At 31.9% G+C, this 11,845-nt stretch overlaps 1 protein-coding gene across 4 annotated transcripts in view; it reads right to left on the reverse strand.

Moving 5' to 3' along the window:
* TTC21B (tetratricopeptide repeat domain 21B) overlaps nt 1-11,845 on the reverse strand; it is a 66,091-nt gene that overhangs the window by 20,574 nt on the left and 33,672 nt on the right. For 3 of the 4 annotated variants that reach the window (XM_039855230.1, XM_039855229.1, XM_039855232.1), the window contains 3 exons: nt 10,935-11,073; nt 7,028-7,134; nt 882-1,070 (listed from right to left, as the gene is read on the reverse strand). In XM_039855230.1, coding sequence (XP_039711164.1) covers nt 882-1,070; nt 7,028-7,134; nt 10,935-11,073 — 435 coding nt within the window. The remainder of the gene's footprint in view (nt 1-881; nt 1,071-7,027; nt 7,135-10,934; nt 11,074-11,845) is intronic. The other variant, XM_039855231.1, reaches the window with a different exon arrangement.

Raw genomic sequence — 11,845 nt, forward strand, 5'->3', positions numbered from 1 at the left:
AAAAGTACAGAGACACAAAGCACTGTGAAAAGAACATTGGTCTTAAATAGGGAGATTGGATTCTAGTCCAATCTTCGCCATGACAGGACCAAGTCCCTCTTATCTCTCACAACCTGTTTTCTCATTTGTAAAATAAGCTTGAAGCAGATAATCCCTAAAGTATGCTTCAGATTTAAAACTAGGATTATAGCTCCATTAGCCACCCCTGCACAAGGTATCTGTTTGGTTATGCCTTAATAAAGGTTATTTTTTTTGCCTTATATCTGAAAGAGTTATATTAATTGTTTAATTTTAAACTTAAAATTCTAGAACATGGTTGTCTTTTGTTCTACATAACTTATTTAAGTATTTAACTATTATTATTTTTAAAAATTTTAATCATCTATTAAGATCTGAAAAAGTAAATCCAAGAAAGAATATAATCAGCCATGCATGTAAGTTTTCTATACCATTATTTTTACATTTTTTCTCATGCTCTACCATTTGAGGTAAGAGATTCAATCTAGTTATTTTTGCATATCCACCAACAAATACAGAGGTGTACAACAGCCGTTTAGTAAATTGAATTGAATTATCTGTAGCCAGATATCTGAGATTGAGAAATTGTTTTAAAGTAATTATTAAAACAGATGAATATTTAAAAAACAAAGAGCATTTAGATGTACTTTATATCACTTGTTCCATAATTTTAGATTCTAACATTATTACTTTAAGACATCACGTAGGTATTTTGAAGAATTTTAAAAGAACATCAATTTTTAACTTGTATTTTTGTCATACTTCTTTTTCAATCTAATTAATAAGCTAGTAAGAATTTTACATCTGGGGAAATTAGATGACATCTGGAATAGAAGGTGCTTAAAATTTATAAAGGTACTAACCTTATTATCTGTTTCACAATGAACAAGAGCTTCTCTATAAAACTTAATTGCTTTTTCATAGTCTCGCTGAGCAACAGAATGTTTTGCAATCTCTGCACAAATTTCTGCTGCTAAATGTTTCTGTGCAGGAACTGCATCTGGCTGTTCTATCTGAACACGTTTTAGTACCCGAGCTTGTAATTCTCGAGCCTAGGAAAAAATAAGGATAAAAAAGAATGAAAGAAATAGAAAAGAAAGAATTTCTCAGTAACTGACACAAAGCATAACTTTACCAAAGATCTATTTTATTATTACTGGCCCTCAGCTAACAAAGCCTGATCTAAAGAAAATATCTTAATTGGGGTCTTAAACATGTATTTATTTGCAAATGAGCCAGCATTCGAATATTTTCCAACGGAGGAACTAAAAGTTATATAGTCTTTCCCCACTGTTGTAAGGATATATGTACAGGAAGCTCGCTAAGAAGGAAATGCAACCACAAAACAAATATTTGGAAAAGATGTCTAGATTCTGTAATTAAACAAATGAAAATTTAAAATGTTTATTAATAAAGTAGTATCTAAAAAGTATTAAATCAAACATTGTCAGGTTTCAGGCAGTAAGTACAGCCATATATTGTTGACGCAAAAGAATCAGCCCAATCTTTCTGGGGAGTGCCTTAGCAGAACATACTAACTCGATCAAACGAACCAGGTTACTGAACGTAGTTGTTCCACTCTTGGGAAGGTATTAAGGACATTATTTAGGAAAAAAAAAAGGAAACATGTTGTTTGTTATAAAGAAAAAACAATCTCTGTTGTTTGTTGTAAAAATAAAACAACACAAAAACAAAAAATCTGGAAACAACCCCCAAACAGCTAATCAATTGATGGTGTGTATATGTGGTCCTTCACTATGCACACACGCTCCAGAAGAAGATAGCGGCCTTCCTGGAATAGGAATGTAGAGTAGGTTGCTAAATTGGAAAAATTTCAGCCTTTCCACCCACACATCTGGTTTCTGAAACACTGAGATCTTCCTTTAATAAGTGACAGAGAACTCCTATGCTTTAGGCCTTCATGATAAAATTTAACTTTGAGTTAATCATTCACTAATGCATTCATTTAACAAACAGTAAATGTCCGCCATCTGCCACACATTATGCTACACAGAGAGCTCTTTTGGAGACCTCTGTCAAAACGCTGGTTGACAACTGGTATTTGATGAAGATGGTCTAAAGCTGAGAATTTTTGGAATCACAGGTCATAAAATTAAGTTAGGGCATCATAATAAGCAATCTTTTGGAAATGAAAGAGAAAGGATTAGAAAATATTAGCATATATAGCATTGGTAAAGTTTAATACTGTTTCATGAAATTTTTATTTTGGTTATGTTACTGTGTTAATAAAGTCTAGGGGTATATAGTTGTATAGTTGATATTTTATTTATGCATATATCGATGTACATGGTTTTGCACACACATGTGCATACAAACTCAAAAAACTGAAACAATTCGTCTAAATAGGGTAATTATACCTCTCCATCTGGCAGTACTCTTTTATATCTGTTATTCCAGCTTAATTATTAATATTGCCTTCTTTCGCTTTCAAAAGTATTCTGGCTTAAATGATAAATTATATGGCCCCCTACGTCTAAAAGATATGCAGTTAATTTTGTAGATAGTCTGAGTTTTATCTCTGCATGAATTAAACCTCTACAAAGTCAAATACATGGACCTTAACTTCCTAGAGAAACACATTTATAAGTTATATTTTGTGATGCTTTGCAACTTTCGTCAAGGCAAAGTGAGGCAATTTTTTTGATCAAAGTATTTTTGTATTTTCTGTTAAAGACATGCATAAAAGTGCTTAATTTCTGTAAGTATATACAATGATTAGGAATCATTTTCATATAGAAGAAAATGTTCTTGAAGAATTGATACCATTCTGTTTTTCCTTGGTTTCCTAAAAGACCACACCTAAATTTAATTATCTGTTAAAAGTTAACCTTGATTGTCAATGCATTTATTTTTCCCTCCCTCCCCCTTCCTATTTTGTAATATATATTCTTGTAAATTCCCTAAAGTCCTTGGGTATAATGAAGTGCATATATACACAATTTAATAGACTTATTTTCTCTTTCTATTTGAATAGCCTTATTATATACATACCTTACTGGAGACCACATTAAAATAAAATATACCAATAAAATCAGAATATCACATTACTTTTTATATAATGAAGATGGAATTATATAGACATACTGGAAATATCCATACAAATTAAAATTAAATGAAAGAAGCAAAACCAAATATAATCTGTACATATTAAAATTTTATAAAGTTATAAAATTGTTAAGTGTTTTATGGCATATAGGTTCTTTATTTCTGATTTATTTAGATCTTTTTTCACAGAAAAGACAGTCATTATACTAAAAAGTGATTTTTGCTATAATTCTTCCTTTCAGTCATTCAACAATTTCAAGTACCTATTCTGGTAGACAGATTTTAAGATGGCTCACATGAGCCTTACCTCTTGGTGTTCACTGCCCTGTATCATCACCTCTCCTTGTACAAGGTGGGACATGTAACTTGCTTGTAACCAACAGAATATGGCAAATACAATGGGATGTTATTCCCATGATTACATTATATAAGACTGTCTTGCTGGCAGTCTTGCTCTAGAGACTTTTTTCCCTTGATGGCTTTAAAGAACTAAGTGGTTACATTAGCTGGCTCACCAAGCAAAGAGCTGAGGAACCTCTAGGAGCTGAGGGTGAAGCAAACAAGTAGCTGAAGACCTAAGTCTTACAACCCTAAGGAAATGAACTCTGCAAACAACTTATGTAAGCTTGGAAATGGATTCTCCCCAATACAGGCCTGATGAAAACCCAGGCCTGGCCACACCTTGACTGTCTTGACACTTTACACAGGACTCACATAAACCATGCCCAAATTCCTGACCTACAGAAACTATGAGAAAATGTGTATATTGTTCTCAACTAAATTTGTAGTAATTTGTTTCACAATATAGAAAACTAATATGACCTACTAAGAGGGAAGCATTTGCTAGGGACTATGCTTATAGTAATGGAAATTCAAATTTTATTAGGAAAATAAAATAATTAGGGCAAATCATGAGAAGTTTCATGGCTGGAAATACTGGTTGCCATGGGAGGATATAATGGGAGCACTAGTTCACTTTTGGAAGTCAGGTGAGACTTGAAGAATGACTAGCAGTTATACCCTTGTGAGTTTGGGAGAAAGAAAGGAGATGGGATAGAGTAAAGGCATTAGGAATCACATGTGTAGGAGTAAAGGTAAGGGAAAATGGTGGGGAAAATGGAGCTTACAACAGGTAAGCCTGATAAATAATTTACATTTTATCCTAGAGGCAACAGGAAGCTACTACTACATGTGTAGTTTATGGAGTGACACATCCTTTTAGAAGGGTCCCCACGGTGGTGTGGAGAACTGATCAGAATGAAACAAGATTGGAAGAGGAGAGGATCAATGAGGAGGCTACTGAGAAGTCTGGGCAAAAGATAATGACAGGACTAGAAGATGACAGAAAAGGATGAAGAAATGCAGAGTTATTGCAGAAGTCTGAAACTTAAAAAGTAAAGTTAATAAGACTTGGGATTCCCCTAAATTTACTGATTCTGCCACTGCCTAAAATGGTTAACGACGATGCAAAAAATACTATGATGGAACCCCTAACTTCCATAATGTGGAAAATTAAGCTCAATAAATAGTTCCTGAATAAATGAATTTAAAATATCAAAAATTTTGGTTATACCGATAAGTTTCTGTTTGAATTGTACCTCAAGATTTGTTTTTTGGAGCTCAGAATGTATGGAATGTTCATGTTGGGAAAAGTGTTATGGCTCTTCAAAATTTTTAAAAGATGAATAATTCCCATACTGTAACATATAAACTTAAAACTAATTAGATCTTGGTTTGTTGGCACTGTTTAGCCATGGTATATTGATAAAATTACCAGTATCAGAACTATAAAAGAGGATTTTTTACAGCATTTCCAAGTGTTGCTTGATATGTCTGCTCATATAACACAGTGGCTCATGAAACTAAGGCAGCTGGGACTAATAATATTTATAAAGGGGTGAAATAAGCCAAATTCACTTCTAAAATGTTTTAAGTCTATATTTACCAAAATTATACTTTCCTTGTAGCTAACCTAGGGTTAGGTGCAATTCTCTACCATACGATTCAAAATACAGAGATAAAATATACTGACAATTAAGGATAAGATATTAACATTGTTGAAGATTACATATTTTAATGAAATCATAGCTTAAATGAGAATCACAGAAATCTAATAGTCCAAGCTCAATTCATCCACAACTAGAACAAAAAAATATATATTGGACATTGCCACTGAAATACAGATCACTTTATATATATATATGTATATATATGTATATACATATGTATGTATTAACTTTTGTTAGCTAAAGCTCAAAACCAAAACATTTGATAAATTACTTGCAGAATGCAGAACTCTTCTAAGCACATGAAAATGAGGTCGAAAGGTGGCAAGTAGTGTGGTATTCTGGAAAGCATAAAGGATTAATAGTGAAATGTTCTATGTTCTACTTCAAGTTCAGAGAACATGTGGGGCAAATCAATTAACAAACCTGACCTAATCGACGTGTGTTGAACTAAGCATTCAGTAATGCCAGAAACACATTATTTCAAATCCATGTGGAACCTTTACCGAAACTGATTATAACGTAGGACAGAAAGCAAGCTTTAACGAATTTCAAAGAGTTAACTCATTCAAAGTACGACTTTGACCACAGTGTAATTAAACTGGAAATCAATATAAAAAAAGGTAAGAAAGTCAGGACTACTTGGAAATTGAGCCCCATACTTTTAAATAACCCATGGATAAATAAAGTAATCTAAATAAAAATGAGGAAATATTATGAACTGAATAATAGTAAATTTGTGGGATATTGATAAAGCAGTGCTTAGAGAGAAATTTATCACCTTAAATGAATAAGAAAAGAACAAAAGCTAACCCAGATTATATTATTACCTGACATACTACTTCAATAGGCTACAAAAAGATCAGCAAACAAAAGAAACTAGAAGAAAAACTAATTAATGAGGTAAAAAGTAAACATTAATGAAGCCAGAAGAGGCAAAAGTTGATTCTTTGAAAATATTAAGATAATAAATCCCTGGAATAATTGATCATAAATTATAGAAGGAAAATAAAATTATCAATATCAGAACTATAAAAGAGGATTTTTTACAGCATTTCCAGGCATTCAAAAGAAGATTTAATGAAGAAATCTCAATAAATTTGACAATAAAATGAAAAAAATTACTTTAAAAATGTAGCCATCCAAACTAATATAAAAAGAAATTTTAAAATGATCAGTCTGAAATAAAAATCTTCCATCAAAGATGTTTCGAGGTCCCACTGGTTTTAATATTGAATTGTTCCAAACATAAAAGAAATTGCACCAATCTTAGAGACCAATCTCTCATATGAACATAGGTGCACAAATCTTGAAAATATTAGCTAATATCTTTAAATTCCAGCAATATTACTTAAAAAAATCACAACAAAGTGACATATTTCAGGTATTTGAGGGTGATTTAACATTTGAAAATCAATTTAATATACCACATTAACAGAAAAAAATAAGAGAAAAGTCACATGACCATCTTGTTAGATGTTAGTACAGAGACAGAATTTAAGTAATTTACAAAAAAACTGTTAGTAAACTAGAAATTGAAAAATCATCAAAAAACCTCAGCTACTAGGGGATCCTCTAAGGAAAAGTATGCAAAACCCCTACACTGAAAACTACAAAATATTAAAAGAAATTAAAGAACATAGAACCGAGTTCGAATCCTGCCTATGACACCAGTCATGTGACTTTACACAAGTTTTTAAACCAAGCTTTCTCAGCTGTAAAACAATTAAAAGTATCAACTTCCCTATTTGTTATAATTAACAATAATAAATTTATTTAAGCAGTATAATCCATAGACATTTAATCGTTATTTCTATTTAGACTTATTTTCTGTGACTGATGGGTCAAAAGAGATTTATTTGTCTCTTATGTGTGGCACATTTCCTTCAGTGCTCATCTCCCACCTCACAACCACACTCATGAACAAATGAATTTACCTGCTGCAATGAAGTGACTGCATCACCAAGTCTTTCCATTTTACTATAAACTTTTGCTAGAAGAACTTGTGAACGTCCATCTTCCATGAGAGCTGACAGTTCATTTACTATGAAAGAACAGAATACATTGGGAAAAAATAGTCACTTTAAATAAATGTTTATATTTTTCTGTAAGTTTAAAAACTAGCCTTTAGAAAGAATGATTTTAAAAAATAGTGAATAAAGTTAAACAATTTTCAGTCAGTGAACTGAAAAATAGCCAAATTAAAAAAAAAAAAAAGATTTCGGATAAAAACTGGCTGGAAGAAAAGTTAAAGAACTAGACAAAAACTGGAGGTTTTTCTTAGACGTATATTAAGATACCAATGTAACAACTTGAGAATTTGAATTTTCATTAAGTATACAAAAATTTGTTTACTGAAGTCATTAAAAGATAACGTAGTTGCTACATGCATTGAAGATAACTACTATTTTTTCAATAACATTTAATAAGCAATAAAGTATAATCATTAAGAACACTGACTTTGATGCCAACCAGTCTGGTTTCAAATTTAGGCTTCATCACTCACTAGCTATTTAACCTTGAACAAAGTACTTAACTATTTTGTGCCTCCCTTCCATCTGCAAAAGAGGAAAATAACAGTACCTATCTCATAGAGGTGTTGTAAAATCTTTAAAGTTAATATGTTACTAAATAAGTTAACATATGCAAAGCAATTAAAATAAAGTCTGGTACATGGTAAATGCTATTTAAATATTTAGTATTATTATGTTGTGATCTCAGAGTAATAAAAGAACCCTTCCACCATTTATTGAGTGTATGGTCCATGTCACACTCTGTTTGAAGTGGTTTATGTACATTATTACTTTAAAATCTCAATCTGAGAGGCAGGTTTTGCCATTGCTATTTTACAGGTTAAGAAAAGCTCTAAGGTGGAACAAGGAACAAGAAGGCTACAACTGTGGTGAGAGGAGGGTAGGAGGAGGTGTCAGAGGAGCAATGGAGAGCATGTGTGAAGGGCCAGGTAGGCCGCTGTGAAATCTCCGACTTAACTCTAAGGGAAATGGTAGACACAAGAAGCCTGAACGGACATGACCGGACTTACATGGTTTGAAAGGCTTAACACTGCTGCTGGGTTATGTCAAGGTGTGTAAGGTCTAAGGATGGAAACAGAGAGACCAGCTGGGAGGCAACTGTCGTAATCCACTTAAGGGATGATGGTGGCTTGGACAAGGGTGACAGTAATGGAAACAGACATAGTGAGTATGTGGATATATTTGGAAAGTAGAGTCAAGATCTCCTACTAGCAAGACAAGGTGATGGCAAAGATTTTGGCTCTTAGCAACTACAAAGAGGGATGAAGATGCTGAGATGAATAAAGCTGAGTGTAGAACAGAGTGGGCAAGCAGACCAGGAATTCAGTTTAAGATGTTTATTAGAACCCAGGTGCTACTATTTATCAGCTAGGTGAACCTGGGTAAGTCAACAAAATTGAGTCCTGGATTGCTAATTTCAAAATGGGGAAAACTGTATTTGCCTCGAAAACTAATGTGAGCATTAATGAAATAATCTATAATGAAACACACAAAGGCATCTAAGTATGCCACAGGTATTCTCAGCAAACACTTATTAAATGAAAGAATTTATACTAAAAAAGTGTAATAGACTTAAACCCATATAAGTACAACATACTACCTGAACCTCTCCTACAAGCTTTCCAAAAATGTATATCCACATTTAAGGTCACCTGTAGTGTTTTAAGCGAGGTCTGACAGGCATATGCAAATATTTTTATGGAACTAATAACATTTTACATAATTTAAGCATCAACTTCAGAATTTAAGCATCAACTTCATCAAAGCTACTTAAAAGACCATTTTGGAAGTATTAGAAAACTTAAAGAGGGCTTGCCTTATCATGTATCCACACATATTTTAAAGCTACAGTGAACATGGTATTGGCAAAAGAAAATAACTCAGTGCAGCAAAGCAAAGATTCCAAGAATCAGAGTCATATATATATATATATAAGTTTATTAAATGATAAAAGTGGCATTTCCATAAATGGAACTGAAATAAAATCGGCTATCCATCTGGGAAACTATTGAAAGAATTGTATGTGGATTTAAGTTTTTCACTATAAAAATAAAAAATACAAAAATTCAAGAAAAATACAAGGATATATATTTTGATAATATCAGGATTAGAAAAGCTTTTCTGAGAATGACAAGGAATTCAGAAGTCAAAAAAAGACTAGCAGATATTATATATGATAATCAAATGTTCTATTTGACTAAGGAAAAGATAAATAAAATTGATAAAGAAAGGATAGCCTGGAAGAAAACATCTGCAACCTGAATAACTGATAATAGATTAATGAATAATAGGAAAAGAATTAAAGATAAAGAACATGAATAAAAAATTCCAACAAGAAAATATGATCTATAGACATAAAATAATGCCTAACCTTATCAGTCATCAAAGAAATGCAAATTAAAGTTGTTTTTTTCCTATGATTAATTTTACATAATGTTGGGACAGTTAAAACTTTAAGAGCAATGGGACAAAATTCAATTCTAGGAAGTACACAGTGGTATATCAGTATTGTTTCCAACTTTTCTTCAATTTAAATATGTATCAATAGTAGACTCATCAAATGAATTATGATGTCAACGTACAGTAGAATACCGATGCTAAAAAATAAAGAGCTATATTTGCTAACATGGAGAGAAGCTATTAAATGACAAATGCATACTATAGATCTATAGGTATAATATGATCCCATCTGTTGTAGGAAAAAGTGGTTATGTAATTATGTGTGAGAGAGAGAGAGAGAGAGAGAGAGAGAGACAAGGAGAGATAGGGGCAGGAAGACTGATCCAGATGATACTCAAGTTGTTAAACGTGGTTTTCTCCAGAAAGTGGGAGAACACAATTTTCATTCACTTATCTAATTTTTAAATTTTGGCAATGAGCAAATACTCATTGCCAAACTTTAGTAAAAAATAAAGATCTTTTAAAAGTTTGTATAAACTTGTAAGAATTTGATAGTATTTACTTACAAGTTTGTATAAAACTTGATAGTCCTTACTTACAAGTTTGTATAAACTTGTAAGAATTTGATAGTACTTAAATTTTAAATGCACATACCCTTTGACTTAGCACCTTGCTCTTAAGAAATATATAAGCAAGTGTACAGCAACAAATGAGATACAAGGACATATGTTGCAACATGGTTTATAATAAAAGAACTGCAAACAAATTAAATGCCCAGTAATCGGAGAAAGTTAAATAACTTACGGAGTTATATAATATTATGATGCCAATAAACAGAATGATATAAATGTCCTGACATCAAACTATATCTGGGACATACTATATGTGAAAAAAAAAAAAAAGTGCAGAATAGGAAGAATACATTTTGAAAAGAAAAATTATGCATATTACACTTATAAATTTATATACATATAAACATACACTGAAACACAAAAAAGGTTACTTCTAAATAGGTAGTTTGCGAACAGGGCAAATAGAATTCACAGGAGAAACTGGACACTTACACATTATATTCTTCTATAGTGAATTTTCTAAAAAAAGCTTTAAAAAAAGTAAAGATTATAAAAAATGTTTACTTGTTTAAATAACCGACATAGTTGCAATTTAAAGGAACTTCCCTTTTTTTACATCATTTTGGAAAGTATCTTTCTATAACACGATTAACTGTTTCATAAATCTGTTATTAGATTTTTCAAATATCGTATTTTAGTAGAGTGCCATTTTGATAAATGAAATAACCAACCTCATATATAAAATACTGAGAATATAAATGCACGCTTACATAACATAAAAATAAAAAAGGTCGAGTATGTCAGGTATACATTTTTCCATATCAGAAAGACTTTCATACCAGGTTCATGAGCTAGAGCATGTTGAAGAACTTTTTCTGCTTTGTCATACCATTTCAATTTTAATAAAAGCTCGGCCAGGTCGTAACAAAGATAATTTTGTTGTCCACTTTTCATAGCGGCTTCATAGTATGTGATTGCCTAAACAAAATCCATTTCAGTTAGGAAAAAAAGGCAATGAGAATGGCATTCGAGAACAGATACTTTATATACTACAGACATGAAGCATATATATATAATTGGAAATAACCTAGGAGAAGCTTAGGCGTGTGCCTGAACTATCAGTTAAGTATGCCATTTTTCCTTAGAGAATCAAACATCACACACTGCAATTTGCATTTTGTAGAATGAATAGCTACAGAAAAGTGCTTCGTGGAAATTTTTTACTGGTTTTATTACAGAAGCCAGTGAATATGATTGAATAAAAATACTTTGCTAGCTGTTGTATATATATGTTCAATAGTTACCAGAAGTAGGGCAGGAGTAAAACAACAAAAGGAAAATCCATTTTCTCTACTAAAAACAAAACAAAACAAAACAAAATAAAACAAAACAAAAAAATACCTCCAAGCCCATGGCTTACCAAAACTGATTCAACAGAAAGGACATCTATTTGTCATATAATGAAAGAGATGTAACAATAGCAAACTTATTGTAAGTGATTTGGAGGCAAGGATGAAGCCTGAAGTAAACTTTAGGGTCCAAACAGTCTTTGCAAAATGCAGCAAAGAAGAATGTAAGACATGAGAAAGCCTTTAATACAAATTCCAGTGTGTGAACACAAATATGGAGTTTTACAACCATCAAGATACAAATGGTGCTTGCTGAAGATCTCTCATAGACCAGGGTTTGAAAAAGTTGGTTATTATGCTAAGCAAAATAAGTCAGACAGAGAAAGACAAATACCATATGA

This window comes from Pteropus medius, unplaced genomic scaffold (genome assembly GCF_902729225.1).
Source record: "Pteropus medius unplaced genomic scaffold, Ma_sr-lr_union100, whole genome shotgun sequence".
Taxonomy (NCBI): domain Eukaryota; kingdom Metazoa; phylum Chordata; class Mammalia; order Chiroptera; family Pteropodidae; genus Pteropus; species Pteropus medius.